General features: G+C 40.4%; 1 protein-coding gene across 9 annotated transcripts in view; it reads right to left on the bottom strand.

The window, feature by feature from the left end:
* Positions 1-17,704, bottom strand: part of CEP112 (centrosomal protein 112) — a 415,035-nt gene that overhangs the window by 77,548 nt on the left and 319,783 nt on the right. For 8 of the 9 annotated variants that reach the window (XR_009614106.3, XR_009614109.3, XR_009614111.3 and 5 more), the window contains one exon: positions 11,069-11,218. The exons of the other annotated variant lie outside the window; for it this stretch is intronic. Coding sequence is in view for 2 of the 8 variants with exons in the window: in XM_060645622.3 (XP_060501605.1) it covers positions 11,069-11,218 (150 nt within the window). In the remaining 6 variants the exon portion in view is untranslated. The remainder of the gene's footprint in view (positions 1-11,068; positions 11,219-17,704) is intronic. 9 annotated transcript variants of the gene reach the window in all.

Genomic DNA, 17,704 nt, shown 5'->3' with positions numbered 1-17,704 from the left:
AACAATCAGCTCGCTCCAGGTAGTACAAGCCCGGGCCAGCACACCGACTGGGTGTTGCTGTCACCCATGCTGATGGTGGGGGAGAAAGTACAGAAGACAAGAGCAACGAGGTGAATTTTTTTTTTTAATGGAGTCTTTTTTGCGTTTTTTAAATTATTTTTTAAATGTTTATTTATTTTTGAGAGAGAGAGCGAGCGAGAGAGAGAGAGAGAGAGAGAGAGCACAGACGGGGAAGGAGCAGAGAGAGGGAGACACAGAATCGGAAGCAGGCTCCAGGCTCCGAGCTGTCAGCACAGAGCCGAATGCGGGGCTCGAACTCACGAACCGCGAGATCATGACCTGAGCCTAAGTCGGATGCTTAGGTGACTGAGCCACCCAGGCACCCCAACAAGTTGAATTCTTTAGGAATAAATCCTGGGAAGCAGGAGATAGTATTATGATTTGTAAAAGGAAGAGGCATAAATTTCACTATTGATAAGCAGTAAAAGAGAGGTTTATCAAGAGTCACCCGAGACTCAACAGAAACCCAGGTTCTCTGCTCGAGAGAGAGAGAGAGGAGTGAGAGAGAGAGAGAGAGAGAGAGAGAGAGAGAGAAGGAGAGAGGGAGAGAGAGAGAGAGAGGACAAACAGCCAATTAAAGCAAGACATCACAAAATTATTTAATATAATGAATATATGAAATCATGATCAAGCCTTCTAACAATTAAAATTCTTTCTAACCCAGTGCTTCTGAACATACACATGTACGTGAATATATATAATTATGTGTATATACACTATGTATACACATAGTAATCATTCAGTAATTTTGGTTGTGGAGGCTTACGGTTAATGTATTTCAGTGCTCGTTATATTCATCATACTGACTTTGTAATAGTTTCTGATATAGTTCAGAAGTATTAAAGATTAAAATATTTCTAAATAGTTATTTTTTAAGTTTTTAAAATATAAAAGAAACTGATGCAGATATATTCCGATATTTGATTCACCAAAGCAGTTCATACTTTGGATCATGCAGTAATAAAATTCATGTAGTGACTTCCAAAGAGTTTACCCAGCCGTTGGTGAAGCAGAATCTGTTTTCACCTATATTCTTTGAATCGCTCTCAGTCATTCACGCATTCCTTCATCGAACCCTAATTGATCCCTTAGTATATACAAGGCAGTGTCCCAGAGGCCGAAGGAATTTTTCATAACGCTTGAAAGTTTTGTCTACTGAAAAAATAATAAAATAACTCGTCTTTAAATAAAATAAAATTTGGCCAGAGAACAGAACTGAAGGAAAGGTATGGGGTAAACTACTTTGGGGGTGGGAGAGAATGTTCATTTCTTCTCGGCTCATTTATTGTTCTTGCTTCTTCTTGCTCTAGGAAGCGAGGTCATAATTCACTACCACACGGTACCCAATTATCTTCCAGAGCATTCTTCCTGGAAAATGGCACTTAGGCTTTCTGCTAGTATGACTGAATGGTTCTGTCTTCCTTTCTGAGGGTGCAGGCAAGCCTTCTTGGGTGGGATGGAAAATACATTTCTATTCTTAGCATTATTAATTCTAATTCAGGAGGGCACAAAGAAAATGCCACTTCCCCTGTGCCCTTAGGACATGCATGCAGGGGAGACAAGAATTAAATAATGAACAGGTTCCAAACAAAGCCATTTGATGCTAGGCACTGAGATTTCTTTCTGTTTCTCAATGCTACTAAAACCCCACAATGAGGTTTGTAATTTTATTCTTTGGGAAATGGATTCCTGTAAGCTTTTAGCACAGTGAGAATTGCCCAATCTTATGAAATATTCTCTTTTCCCCCCTCAAGCCCTTCTGGTAATACAGACCAGATTTCTAGATGTCCTACTGGCAGCCGACCTTTTCTCGTGAACTCCAGTCAGTGGCCAAGGGAGAGAAGCATCAATGCTTTAAAATCTCTTTTCTATGCCTGCAAGCAAAAATTTTACAACATTTCTCCTTGATATGAAATCTCTGCTTGGACATCTGGCTTCACAGTGAGGAACTTTCAATACTCCAGCTTCAAAGAAAGGGCTTAGCCCTGGTGGGGCAGTGATGCCAGAAGAATGTTCCACAGTCTTTCTATAGAACTATTTCTAACAATTTTCCCCCAGTGAACTTCTGTGAGTTCAGTGGATATTTGCCAACTAACATTCAGATAACTTTGCTTCAGTGGACAGCCTTTTGGGAGCCTTCCCCTGGTGTATGCAGATTACCCTCTCAGATAATATATGCAAGGTGCAGGGTATTTTATTTGAACCCACCGAATCAGGCGGAACGACTCCCTGTTATCACAAGATCGAAGTTATTTATGGATATCTGCTATACCACCCCAAAATATTTACATGAGAATGAATAACACGAGAACGAATTGACGTTCTGAGTGCTGAGAGCCTGGATGTATGAGGCGGCATCGTTCATTCATTCAGCACATTTCTGGCACTTCCCCTGGTCCAAATGTTGCAGCAAGGGCCCGTTCTCAAGAAGCTCAGAGTCTAGTTGGTGAGGAAGGAATTAATCAAAAGACAAGTTTTGCAATCGCCTATCTGCAATCCTGAAATGCAAAAATCCTCCAGAAACCACAAATTATTTTTGAAAGGTTGTGGTTTAACTTGTGAGACAAGAAAACCTGCCTGCTGCTGTGAGGGTTCCTAGCCTCTCTCTGCCCCTCTCTCTGCCTCTCTCTGTTATACCGGCACGTTTCACTGTGCACTCGCGTGTCTGGGTGCAGCGTGCTGCCCCCACCCCACCGGGGGTAAAGGACAAGCTTCGAATCACCTTCCTGGAATCTGCAAACCCTGATTTGCAAAACCTATCCAACATCAAGGTTTTGGATAAAAGGTTGTGGACGAGTGTCACAGCGCAGCAGAAAAGTCACTAGAGGAGTGGCCAACGCTGGCAAGACCTTCCTACTCTGACCCTTCACGGAAAAGACGACATTTAAATCTTAAATAAGGAAAGGACCTCACACACGGTTCGTGGGATCTCAACACGAATGCTGAGGAACGTGTGATGAGGTGGACAAAAGGGCAGCATCTAGACAAGAAGCTCTCCAAGTTTTTGGTCTCTGGACCCCTTTACGCTCTTAAAAACTCAGAAGAGGTTTTGTTTATGTGTGTTCTGTTGATATTGACCACATTGGAAGTTAAAATTAAGGAACATTAAAATATGTGTGTACAAATTCATTCTAAAGTAAGTCATGAATCCATTATGTGTGACTATAAATATCGTATTTTTCATAAGGCATGACTGTTTTCCAAAGCAAAAAAAATTAGTGAGGAGAGCAGCTATGTTTTACTTTTTTCCAAATCTTTTGAATGTCTGGCTTAGTAGAAGGTGGCTGGATTCTCATATCTGCTTCTGCACTCAATTTTTATTTTTTAATTTTTTTTTTTTTTTTTTTTTTTTTTACTTTTGAGACAGCGAGTGTGAGCAGGGGAGAGGCGGAGGGGGGTGTGGACAGAGGATCTGAAGCAGGCTCTGTGCTGAGAGCAGCGAGCCTGATGTGGGGCTTGAACTTAGCAATGGCGAGATCATGACCCGAGCTGAAGTCAGACGCTCAACCGACTGAAACCAAGCACAGAAACCAAGAGTCGGATGCTTAACTGACTGAGCCACCAGGTGCACCAGGAAGGAGTATTTTAGTAGCCTTTTCAGATGATTGTGGATATTCCTCTGGACAACATCAAAACTTGACGAGTGGCAGATTCTTTTTTTTTATTATTATTACATTTTTAAAGTTTATTTATTTTGAGAGAGATGGAGACAGCACGAGTGGCAGAGGGCCAGAGAGAGAGGGAGAGAGAAAATCCCAAGCAAGCTCTACACTGTCAGCACGGAGTCCGATGCAGGGCTCAGGCTCACGAAACCATGAGATCATGACCCGAGCCAAAACCAAGAGTCAGGTGTTTAACTGAGCGAGCCACCCAGGGACCCTGACAAGTGGCAGATTCTTAAAAGTTGGCTGCACTATGCCATTTGAAACCCTTAGAGGTGAACTTTGCACACTGCTACATTAAAATCCCTTGTTCTCTTTTACGCTCTGCAAGGATCTTTTACCCACACGAGAGTTGGTAATACCAGGTACTGGTCATTTGGAAAACACTGGTTCACTGAGTTACATACATCTTCCAAATGTTGATACACTTCATTATATCCCTCCCCCTTCTTCCCATTCACATCATTAGTAATGCCACTGACCTCATCAGAAAAGTCTTTACGTACTGGGAAGCTGTCAAACTTGCAGTGCTGATCCCAGTTTTCCAAATTTCTGATTTTTTGCTTGAAACTTCAAATTTTATCATTAGTGACAATATAGTCAGTGGTTGTCCTTGAAGTGCCAGGTTGACTTCCTTCCTTTTCAAGAACACCTCTGCCAGATAGTCAAATCTGAATAAGCACAGTTTGCCTGTCAATCGCTCCTTCCAAGGGCCTAGAGTTCAGCTCACACTCAAACAAATGCAGAACTGCTTTTCCTCGAGACAACCGCCCTACCTCAGTATGCAGCACGCTTTGTGCGTACCTCCTATTAATATTAAAAAGATGTGTTCTCGAGGGTTGACATTTAATAGAATTAATGCACTTGATGGCTTCCATTTTCGTCTTAGAGCACAAGTATGTGGTGGCGAAGAAACTAATCACTACTCATACAGTTTAGTGACGATGTTGCGTTTTGTGCGAAGACACAAGCAGTTTTATCCACCGTTGGTTTTATACCATCAATGCAAATGCGGAACACAGTGAAAAAGGCAAATGATGTCTTAGGGGTATTATGAAAATAGTTTTGACCTTGTGGCGCCCCTGAAAAGGCAGCCGGGACCCACAGGGGTCTGAAGACACCCTGAGAACTGCTGATTTGGATCATGAAGCATTTTGTATGCCATGCTGGCAAGTATAGACTTTATCTTGCAGGCAGACTTTATCTTGCAGGCAACGGAAAGCCAGTGGTGGATTTTAAGTAGCAATACCACATGCTCATCTTCGTGTTTTCGAAAGGTTACCTGATCGACAGAGGGACGGATAGAGTTGGGAGGGCTGAGTTATTGGTAGTGGTTCTACAAAGGAGGGATTGTGATAGGTAAGGAACAAGATGACGGTCTAAGAAGACAGGAACTAGTGACTGAGGAATGAGGTAGGAGTTTGCAGATATTTAGGCATTATTTCCGGCAATTGACCTCAGAGAGGTGAGGGAGGGAAAGGATTCATTTCAGGGGACTTCCAGAATCTGATTTGGGTGACCGGGTGGTGGTACTTTAATTCAGATTATCAACACAACAAGAACAGGTCGGGGGCAATGGAAGAGTTAGAGGAAGTTCAGTTCAGTTTACAGGATGTCTAGTTTGAGCAGCCTAATGGGTCATCCAAGTGAGAACATGCAAGGGTAGTTAGAAGTCTGGACTGAGAGGGGCACCCAAGTGGCTCAGTTTGTTAAGTGTCTGTCTCACACTTGGTTTGGGCTGAGGTCATGATCTCATGGTTTGTGAGTTTGAGCCCCACGTAGGGCTCTGCACTGATGGTGTGGAGCCTGCTTGGGATTCTCTCTCTCTCCCTCTCTCTCTCTCTCTCTCCCTTGCTCTCTGCCCCTCCCCTGCTTGTGCTCTCTCTCTCCAAATAAATAAATACACTTAAAAGAAAAGTCTGGATTGAGAGCTCAGAAAAAAGTCTAGGTGGTGATGAAGATTCAAAATTCGTTTGCATGGAAGCTACATACATGGAAGGGGTGTGACTGTCCAGGATGCGTACAGGCAAAACAGAAGAGGTCTTGCCTAATACCAACATGTGAGTGCTAAAAGGAGGAAGAGGAGACAAGGCATGGGAGTGGGAAAGAGGGTTTCAGAACGAGAGAGAAACTAGGAATGTATTGCCATGGGGCTGAGGGAGATTTTAGAGATTGTTTCTGTGGGAGATTAAATCACTGTTCATAGATGTTCATGGACTCTTTCTAGAGTGATTCTATAATTTTCCTGCCCCGCTGATGTGGATGAAAATAAGGCTGTGGTTGCAGGGATGTTTTTTCCTACTCATCATTTTGTACTCATATAACCCACCATGAAGAGGAAGGCCTGAACTCATTCTAACGCCTGGAGTCAAATGCAGCCAATCAACAGCCTGAATCCAAGCCAGCACTGTTTGTTATGCGGCATGACTGTGGCAATAGCTGACCAACACAGGTTCCTTGTTAAATGTTATAAAGGAGTCAAATGGGCTTCTAAGATCAAACAGATTTTACAACACCAAATGGAGTAAGTAAATAAAAGTAAAAACTAGCAAAAATGCACTGAAGCCCTGAAATAGGGTAGTAAGGGAAACAATACAAAAAAAAAAAAAAAAAAAAAGGAAAGAAACATAACTCTGGAGCATACTAGAGTATTGCATCACGATACAACTTCCATATCTGCCAATATCCTCCAAATCATCATTCATTATGAGTTAACAAAATTCTGAGAAATCTCATTAATATCACCAAATCTGGAGGAAAAAAAGCAACCTAAACGGGAGAGGGCATCTGATGTCATTTTGGAGTTTGAATTATCCCAATTTGGCGTGGATCCCTTAAGTCCTGACCCCTTCACTTTTCTTGGAGACAGCCTGGATATTTACCCATTTTTCCACCCGTTCATCTCCTTTTCTCACAGTCCAAACTGGGAGAATTCAAACCCCACAGGGACATCAGATGCCCTCTCCCATTTAGTTGTGTGAACCCCAACCAGACTACACACACACACCTCCGAGCTCTTCTTTTCCCTTCCCTCAGGTTAGAGAAAATGCAGACACCACAAATAAATTTGATTTACAGAGAGGGGAGAACCACTAAGCTTCAGAAGCATATATTGAATATTTAACAGGTAGAGCTATTCTGGTTAACAACTGAATTTATCCTGGTTAATCTATCAAAGTTAACACAATAAAGAGAGACTTCTTCAGGAATCTCTCAAAAAAAAAAGGCAAATCATTTACATGAGGGAAAGCCTAGTGTTGCTCAGCCTTCTCCACAGCAATATTAAATGCTAGGTGAGCAATGTTTATTGTCCTCATGGGAAAACATATGAACAAGAACATGGTGCTCATCTAACGTATTGTTCAAACATAAAGGTTAATCGGCAGACATTCTTAAACATGAACAATTCAGAGAAGATAGTACCATGAGTCTTGCAAAACCAACTTGACGGTGAAATCCAGCCAATTAAGAACCAAATCAAAGTAAAAACTTTAGAAACGGAGTCACTGTGGTAAAAGGCCTAGGGGTAAGCACCACATCCATTAAGGACAGTATTAAAGCATGAGTATTAAACTAAAGGCTATGGTTATGGACAAATTGTGAATATCACAAACCTGGACAGTGTAAAAATAATATCACCACCCTGCCAGGAGGTGGAAAGGAGGGGTTATGAGAGGAAATATGCATGCACTAATGTATGCCTTTTTCAACCCAATATTAAATTCTGTCCAAAAGTCCAACAATTCCTTCTTTTGACACTAGTTTCTTTCATCTGTTGAAGTAAAATTAACTTAAGAGACCTTTCTAAAACAAACAGGAATACAGATTCTGGAGTATTATCTCATTTTGTGACTATTTGGCTTTCCTTCTCTTTTTTCCTCATACGTACGATACCTGAAATCATGTTCACCTTAATGCTATGATGTAATTTCTTTTTCTTAAAGTTTATCTATTTATTTTGAGAGGTAGGGGGAGGGAAGGGCAGAGAGAGGCAGACGGAGAATCCCAAGCAGGCTTTGTGCTGTCAATGCAGAGCCCGATACAGGACTCAAACCCACCCACCGTGAGATCCTGACCTGAGCCGAGCTCAAGAGGCAGATGCTTAACCAACTGAGCCACCCAGGAGCCCCTGTAAACCACATGTTCATCGAAAACTATCTTGTGAACATTTTCAATATCCTTATATATGCTTCTCCAACACCATTTTCAATAGTGCATAGTTTTAATTCATGTACGATGGCAAAAAAATACCAAAAGGAAATAGAAAACGCTAGTATTGTGGGTGCCTAGCATGTAACGGGACCTTGATAAATAGTTATTGGATAAATGAATGAATGAATGAATGAATGAATGCTAGAACAAACATCCTTTTGGCTAGCTAAAGTTCACTGCAACCCTTTAACTTCCACCTTAGGGAAAATTCTGGAAATGGGTCCAAACTTGGGCATGCCTCTCAGGCAATTTAATAATGATAGGGGTTGCCAAATTATTCTCCAGAAATGTTTTATCGGGTTACACTATACCACTCTGGTGGCCCTTATAAGTGGATTTTAGTAGACTACTCTATACCCTAACTTCTCCCCAAAGAATTACTTTAAAAGAAGGTTTGTTGATCCACGGAGACATTATTTATTGTAAGCTATGGCAGGGTAAGAATCAGGTTTACTCTCTGTCCCCTTCCCTGACCGCCAGCTGGGGAGCTCAGCTCATCCCCAACCCAGAAAGTGGGATGAAGTACATTTCATAATTAGCAAGCACACTCCTTATCCAGCACTCTTTGCTTCTATTGTTTCAACACTAATATTTAATATCACAAAATATTAGGCACATAATGACCTTGGGCTGGTTACGTAACCTCAGAGCCTCAGTTTTCACACTTTTAAGATGGGGGTGATAGAAATGCCTTCCTTATAAAGATTACTATAAGGCTTAAATGAGATAATGGAATTGGTGATGAATAAAAATGTCTGGCAGACAGCCTGATACATAGTACATGTTAAGTAAGTATTAGCTATTATTCCTTTTATGTTTTGTGACACAGTCTGGAAAAAAAAAAAGCAAGGCGAGGAGTGCTAATGAATTATTTATCTTAAGTAGGTTATTAAAAAAAACAAACAAACCCACAAATGTCATTCACTTTACACATAATCTAATTGAGTCAATCAAAAATGAACTGTAGCTTACCTACATTATAACTTTAGTTATTTTCAGGTACCTGTGTTTGGAGGTCATAATATCACATAATCTATATTTTAATATGATATTATGTATGTACTTATATACTACCATCTTTTAATTTCAGTCTTTAGGAACTGACACTTTTTTGGAAATTAGGATCACAGTGTTTTTCCATTTTGACAGGTAAATGGATTAAAACTGCAAAAACACTTAAAAATAGGCAGTTGTGCTAGTGATATTGCTTTCAAGATTTTTTTTAATCTTAAGAAACATACTAGAAACTGTGCTGTAAATCTATGTTTTCCCTTTCTGTGTATATTGGGATTCAGCTATTTATTTAAAATTTGGAACTTAGCTACCACATGGTATTTGGAAAAGAAATGCACTTAAAATGAAATTTGTAGGGAAGTCTGGGTGGCTCAAGTGTCTGACTTTTTTTTTTTTAATGTTTATTTATTTTTGAAGGAGAGAGAGAGAGAGAGAGAGAGAGAGAGAGACAGAGTGTGAGCAGGGGAGGGGCAGAGAGAGAGGGAGACACAGAATCCGAAGCAGGCTCCAGGCTCCGAGCTGTCAGCACAGGGCCCAACGTGGGGCTCAAACTCATGAACTGTGAGATCATGACCTGAGCCGAAGTCGGACGCTTAACCGACTGTGCCACCCAGGCGCCCCTAAGCCTCTGACTCTTGATTTTGGCTTAGGTCATGATCTCATGGTTCCTGAGGTCGAGCCCCGCATTGGGCTCTGGGCTGACAGCATGGAGCCTGCTTGGGATTCTCTGTCTCTCCCTCTCTCTCTGCCTCTTGGCCGCTCATGTGTGCACATTTGCTCCCTCTCCCTCTCAAAATAAGTAAACTTAAAAAAAAAATGAAATTTTTATACAACTAAAAGAGTTTAAACAAAGTATTCAACTCGAAAATGAAAGTTACACAGATCAGTGAGTACCTACTGTGCATTTACAAATGAGAAGAGCTTCACAAATATTTTTTTCAACTACCAGAATATAAAAAAAGAAACCTCTTCTTTTGTCATGTATCACATGTAGGGGGAAAAAAAAAGCTCACTGATGGCAATATATAGGGAAAATCTCATTAAGAACAAAATAAAGTAAGTCCTCACCTCTAAGCGAGGAGGCTGGAAGGAATAGCCACCAAGATTTTGCCCATATCTGAAGGGTTTTTATTCCATTCAGTGCTGTCCAGGCTTAAATAAGAGTGTATTTTAAAAAGCAACTTACTTTAACACTAACTTTTCCGTAAATTACTCAGATTGCCCACAATAGGCTATAGAAAAGAAAGACGGAGGGGTTAGGCAGAAAAGGGCAGTGATAAAACCCAAATGTTTCTTTTATTTTTCCTCGCTTTGTATGATTACTCGACATGCTTTAAGCATTGTTATAACAAAGTAAAATCACTGAAAAATAATCTTTTGCTGGAAATTCTTAGAAAAAAAATTTTTGTTCTCTTTTAAATCTTATTTATAAAGGTTTCCAGATGCTTATCCTCACAGATTAAACACAGCATGATGTAGACACTTACAATAATATTCGCCGCGATGAAGCCAAGAAAAAAACTACTTTGAGATCTAGCTGCCTGTCACCTAAAGAATCAGGGTCCAGGGAATTTTCTGTTGCTATTAAAGGCGTGATTCTCCGAAGCCATTTGGAAACGGCCTAGGTTCTCAGCAGCAACGCATCTACCCTGTACTATGTCAAAGCACATCAAATGGTTGGCATTCCAAACCTCAAACAGGTTATTTCTCATTATGTGAATGCATAATGAAAGGATGTGGGCAAAGAACAGAATGTAAATTGGAAGCTGACTTCTGAATTCATTAGCCAGCAGTACTGGGCTAAAACGGTCTTCCTAATATCAAGAGACGGTTCCAAAGTGGTTCTCAAGAGAAAGGACAGGGTATTTTTCAAATATTTGTTCAACGTGAATGGACTGGGCTTGCCAAAAATGACTTTTTATGCTGGCATGTGATCTCTTAGAGGGAAGTCAGCCCGAGTCACTGGATACATCAAAGGTAGAGTCCAGTGAATGGAATTACTGCAGGCTGTGTGAACAAGCCAGATACCTGCATTCATCTGCCCACTGCTGGGATTTCAGCCCTCCTTTTAATTACATTAAAGCAGCTAGTACCACTGGTTACTGAAGTCTTCAGATTACCTTGATTGCTCGGTCATTATCTCTAATCAGCTGCTTCTTCTCATCTTCAAACTTCTGTGTAACGTCCTGGAGCCGTCTTTCTGCAGCAAGCTGCAGCCGGCTGTTCTCCTCTTTCAGAGAGGAAACGGTTGTCTGAAGTTCTGCTATGATCTAAAATGAAAACAGCATGCGAGAACTTCAAATTCTTCAGTGAGAGGCATCTATTTTATATGTATTTATGCTCCACAAAAGGGCGGATTTGGCAAAACTCTAATCCACAAACTAAATATTTTCAATTAACATATCGCACACTATAATGCATGAAATTCCACACAATAAGAGACTATAATAAAACTGTGAATGGTGAACAACTGCTGAACCAATTATATTTGGAAGACATTTCCACTATAACATTCCACAATATTTACTCATCAGAAGAAAGAACATCTGTGATCTCAAAAATATGAAAAGCGTCAGATTTTATTTCACTGAGAAACACACTTATTAGAATGAAAAAAAAAAAAAAAGCTATTTTGCCTTTCCTAACACTTGGAACTGTGATAACGAAAGAAAATAATGAACAGACCTCATTCTTTAGAGTTACCCAGTTCCACACAACAATTTTTGAGTACTCACTAAGGTTTGTGCATTGTGCTAAGTGCCTTAAATTCCTATGTCATTTACAAACATTATTATCACCCATCTTTTATAAGTGGAGAAAGAGAGGCACAGAAAGAGGTCAAAATGTCACATTGCTGAAGATGACATCCAAGCAAAAAGACAGGCGGGACTTGAACCACAAAGATCGATTGCCATACTAATTGGTTGTTCTAAGTAGCCTTTGTTTTTCTCTTAAGCAAGATTTTGGTAGGGAAGAGAATCTTATTATGACCTAGTTCCAAATGAGTTGCCTTTTCCCTAACTGATAGATATCCATGAAAGTTTATTCAGAAAATTTATTCTCCACATTGGATAACTGGTTCTCTCCATGAATGGGTCCCCTCCAAGTTCTCCCAAGTAATCATCTGATGAGGGACCTTTTTCAATGAGCTGACTGAGAATATCACTCTTCCTTGGGTTTGGATGTATCCATTTCCTTCCAAATTCAATAGCGATGACTTTTTAAAAGCAGGAAATAGTTGTTTCTTCTTCTAATTAAAACCAAACCAAACCAAACAAAAAAATACTTTAGTCCCAGGTTAGAATAGAAGACTGTTGGTTCTATGGGTGCAGGGCTGGTTGGTGAGATACACTGGACAAGTTAATCACCTTGCTTGAATTCAGTTTTTCCACCTAATATTTGACGACAAAACTCGAGTACAGCATTATAAGGCAATAAATAGAAACTGTCTGGAGTCTCCCAGAGGCCAAGTCCTATAGAAATATCACGTGTTACTATGGACATAAATAATAGCATATTTACAGTAAAACAGGGAGTATCTTATGCTTTTAGAAGTGAGCAAGCTCACTGTAACAAAGTTTAACATTTAGAATTTGTCAATAATCAAATGAAAAGACCACTGGGAAATACATGGTAAAATACATAACAGCAGTACGTTAATATTTTTAAATACAAATTGAACCTTTTGCTATGAGTGCGGGAATTCATTTACTGAGAATAAAGATGTTTTTCATCTGTTTTCTGAATTTTGATCAAATGTTGTTCCCATTCTGGCACCAATTCAATTAATTCTCCTAGCACTTCCATCAAACAGGGAAGGTTAAATTCTTATAGTGAATGTCAAAAACTGAGGCACAGAATAATCAACTCACTCGCAGTCACAGAGCGAGAGGAGCCAGAGATAAGAAAGAGCCAAATTTCCTTGGCCCAACATGAAACCTAAGATTGATATTTTATACGAGCATGGAGCCAAATAGTAAAAATAACTCACTATTTCAATGACTATTGGAGCGTTTCGAGTTCAGTAAACTACAACTCTGTAGAAGCGGTAAGCCCAACTCTGTCACGTGTTCGCTGTGTGTGTTCGGTTATGTGTGCGTATGTGTGTGCGCGCGTGCTGTGTGCGTGCAAGGGTGTGTGTTTGGTGCTATGCAGTTGTGTCACATGCATAGATTCGTACATCCACTACCGTGATCCCGTAATATGTTTCTAAAGTGCAAAGTAATTTTTTCTTCTTTAAAAAACAGTGAGATTAGATTAGCTTTTAGTTGACCGAGACTAAAGATAAAAAATATTTGAGAATTCTTCAAGTGACCACAAGGGCATGAAACCAGGGTCTCTCGTTTTCAGAAGCTTAATGACAAGAGTACATCAAAAAGAAGTGTGTGCAGGTTTTGGAAGGAACTATCAGCAAAGTCCAGGATGTTCTGAGAAGAGTGTGCTTGCTTTTGTGTGGAAGAGGAAACCCTGCATTCTTTGGGGGAATAATGAGACTCCTTGGGGGAAGTAATGAGATTATCTTGGGAAAGTTATTTTAAACACTTAGGAAGATGACCTAGGGAGAATGTGAAAACACTTCAGGTGAAACACGTTAGGCAGATGAGTAGATAAATCAGTTGACAGACTAATAGATGAGACAGACATGGAGAGGTGGCTAAAATGTGGACATTTTTTTTAAAACTGGAATGGAGATTTAAGATTGAGAAATAATACTAACTAGATTAATATGCTTTAGGTAAAGAACAAAACTCACTTGGTTGTAGATAGACAGTAAAAGACAACAGACTATGTTCACCTTAGCTCAGTGCACATAACCAGCACTTAATATTTAAGGAGTAGAACTATAATCATAGTAAATAAAAAATAATAATTACCTGGTAAATTATATCGAGATGATCTAGCCTTTCATAGGACAAGAACGTAAAAAGTTGCTGAGAAAAATCAGAACTGATCTATGCAATCATAAGCCCCGCCAGTTTTGACTGAATCATAATTAAACACCATAAAACACAATGTTGCCACTCAACTGAATGTTTACCCTGTATTAGCTTCAGAGAAAGCTGTGGATTCGAACCCTCCCATGCGATATTAAAAATTAATATTTTGGGAAGCAAAATGAGATCTATTTCAGGCTGAGGCCACAAGCAACCCAACTCATGAAAGCTATGATAGTTAATTATTGCTAAGCGGTTAACCCTTGGCAAAAAGGCTAGTGGTCTTAAAAATAGGATTCTGGATAGAGGTTAACATCTCATCTTTAACTCACTCTGATGGTTTTCAGATTGTAGTATACTTTGAGAGTTTTACAAAAGTCTTCTTTGAAATACAACAGACGGGGCCTACTTGGGAAGATTTGGTGAACACTGAAGATCCCCATAAAAGAATGGCACCCCGGCACCTTTTGCATTCCGGTTGCTTTTCTGGAGAACCACACGAAGGCTGGGGGCACGTGGGACACGTGGCATATGCCGAGGCCTAATCTGCATTGGGTCCGTGCGAGTGAGCGAGGGCCCTAGGGGGGAGCCAGGCCCTTGGCAACGGGCAAGTTCCCCTGGTATTCCAGCTCTAGACTTGTCCCAAACTACCTCCATTCTTGAAAAATGGCGATCTCTCTCTCTCTCTGAAAAATGGCCACCAGGTGAGTCAGTTGAGTGGGGACAACTGTGCTAACATTGAAAAGGCAAGGTTAATATGTAATAGTAAGACAAAAAGAACAAATATGTGATTCTGATGGAAATTCCATTTGTGAGTGTACCCAGAGATGATGCAAACATTGCCATCGTGGCGAACACTGAGAATCCCAGAAGGGGCACACTCCTGGGTATGCCAAGGGTTTAGCGTTCGTGGTCCATTAGATCCTAAAAACTCAATAAAATTTAAAGATTAAGTAACGTCCTGTACGGGAGGAAAATATTTAAAATACTTTCCAAATGTGACCTGATGGTCTCCTGGGTACCCATGCATTCATTACAAATGCATTCATCATATCACTTAAAAAAAATTTTTTTTTTCCAGAGATGGAGTTTTTTAAAACCTGATGAACGGTTAAGCAAACTTTGCTTCTGGAATTCTCCTCAACTTAGATATGAGTTAGAGATGCCAGCAAACTCTCACTGGAAAACAGAAAAAGTCAATCTGTGGTTCTGTTTGCAATGTTGATTTTCAAATAATCTGTTTCCTTAAACTGACTGGATTCTAGACCGATGTTTCTCAAATGCCAGTACACAGATACAAATATACACATATATCTATAGACATATAAACATTTACGTATATTTAGAGGTGGGCCAACAAAATGTTATCAATGTAAGGTTGTCATCCTGCCTTTTTTGAGGAGGATGGGCTGTCTTTTATTCTTTTTTGGTGTTGCTCTGTTCTCTGATGTATGAAATAATGGCTACAGGACAGGATAGCTTTACTAGTTGGGTTTTTATGCTCCTCCTCCCCCTCCTCCTCCTGCTTCTTCATATCTTTACTTGGGAAAATATTTAGCAACGCGCTCCCTCTCCAAATTTTGCAGGGAGATCTTACCAATTCTTGAACACCAAAAGTAAATTAAAAATAGTGTCTTGTGCCTTCCCTATCCTTTTTACTCTTTGCTTCCTCCTTTCTTTTCTCTGTTCCGACCTTAATACTGCTGCCATACGAGCTAACAGTTATTCAGTGCTTTGCTGTGTACTAAGCACTGTGTACTTGCATCATATTACTTAATACTTAAAACTATCCTATGAGGTAAGTACTACTCCCTCATTTTACAAGTGAGGAAACTGAATTCCACAGAGCGCAGGTAACTCGCTCAAGGTCCTCTAAGTAGTAGGGCCGGTATTCAAATTCGGGTCTGATAGACTCCAGAGCTTAGGCTTTCTTCCACGCTAACTTACGTTTAATTTGTTTTAATTTGAACTAATCAGGCTTCTTCATTCATTCCTTTAGATAAATACTCCTGTTTATACTCCCATTATTTAAGCATTTTGAGTAGCTATCTTACATCTCACTTTCGGTCTGCCTCCCCCATTTGACATAAAGCAAAATTAGCAGGACGTGATTAGCAGGATTTTTCATGTCTTAGTCCAAACTTGAACTTTTGCAGTCATAATATTTCTTCTGACTATACGACTCTCTTTCAGAGGGGCGCCTGGGTGGCTCAGTCGGTTAAGCATCTGACTCTTGGTTTCGGCTCAGGTCACGATCTCACAGTCTCGGTTTCGTGAGTTCAAGCCCCACGTAGGGCTCTGCACTGGAAGTGTGGAGCTTGCTTGGGATCCTCTCTTTCTCTCTGCCTCTCCCCCACTTGCACTGTCTCTGTCTCTTGCAAATGAATAAATAAGCTAAAAAAAAAAAAGAATCTTTTTCAGTGGGGCGCCCGGGTGGCTCAGCTGGTTAAGCATCCGACATCAGCTCATGTGATGATCTCACAGTTTGTGAGTTCAAGCCCCGCATGGGGTTCTCTGCTGTCAGCACATACCCCACTTCAGATCCTCAGTCTCCCTCTCTCTCTGCCCCTCCCCTGCTCCCACACTTTCTCTCTCAAAAATAAACGCTGACAGAAAAAAAAGAATCTTTCTCAGTGGTTAAAAAAGGATATTTCCTCAAGTTCCTTCTTCAAGAAAGGGCTGGGATAATGGCAATCAAGACATAATCATCATCTTTTAAATAAACACATACAAATCTTCACTTAGACAAAGACATTCTGCTTTCCGAACGGAATGTACATTATATGACATATGCACCTTTTAGAAATAATTGTATAATCTAAGAAATTTCATGACAGGTATCACCAGAGTTCTGCCATATTTAAAAACGGGAGGGACTGGGCCAGGCTGATGACGTCAGGCTGCGAGCTTCTGTTCCCAAGTCAGATGCAGGCAGGGTCCTGGCTTGGTCACTCGCTAACTCCTGTGACCTCACCTCTCTGGGTCTCAGTCTCCTCAACTTGGAAAATGGAGCCAGTCATGGTTCCTCACCCCAGAGTTACAGTGAACGAACACTGAGTCACCGTGAACGAACACTGAGTCAACATGGTTAGTGCCCCGTAAAATTCTTGATTTTATTACCGTGTTTTGGTCCTTGTGTTGCTATTACTACCATGGTGTGGTAACTTATAAAATGGTACATAAATTTCAGTTCACGGCCACACATCACCGTGTGGATGCCAAAATGCTATGAAAGTCTGATTTTAAAAATCATTAGATACGATGCCCACAAAAGTGAATGGCTCACCGTATCCATCTATGCAGTGAAATTCAGTGTTTTTTATTCTAGGATTACTCATAAAACTAAGGAATGCTTGGGACTCCCTAAATGATACTATAGGATATTATTGTAACAACTGATGCAGAAAAATGATTTTAAGCATCATAGGTCGAGTTGAGACAAGCATTCAATTACTGGCCTTCTCCTAAAACTGCAATAGCAACAACATGAAACAAGATAGGAATGTAGGGATTTCTAATTCTTTTCCCCCAAAGGAGTCAGCCGTCGGGCAGCTAATTTAACCCAGAGCATTCATCATCTTGAATTTTGTTGGTAAGCAGACTTGAGGCGCAACTAAATGGAATATTGCAAAAAAGGTACAGAGGGTATCAAAGTGCTTACATCACAAATGTAGGTGTGTATTTCCCGCCCTTGTGAAATATGCTGCAGCCTGGGCTTGTTCAAGTGCACAGGCTGGTTTTACAACATCTGACTGCGTGTGTGTGTGTGTGTGTGGATGTGTTAGTTCAAATGGTTTGATACGCCCAACTTCAAGAATCTTT

Source organism: Panthera onca, chromosome E1 (genome assembly GCF_046562875.1).
Source record: "Panthera onca isolate mPanOnc1 chromosome E1, mPanOnc1 haplotype 2, whole genome shotgun sequence".
Classification (NCBI taxonomy): domain Eukaryota; kingdom Metazoa; phylum Chordata; class Mammalia; order Carnivora; family Felidae; genus Panthera; species Panthera onca.
This window is presented reverse-complemented; position numbering and strand designations above follow the sequence as displayed.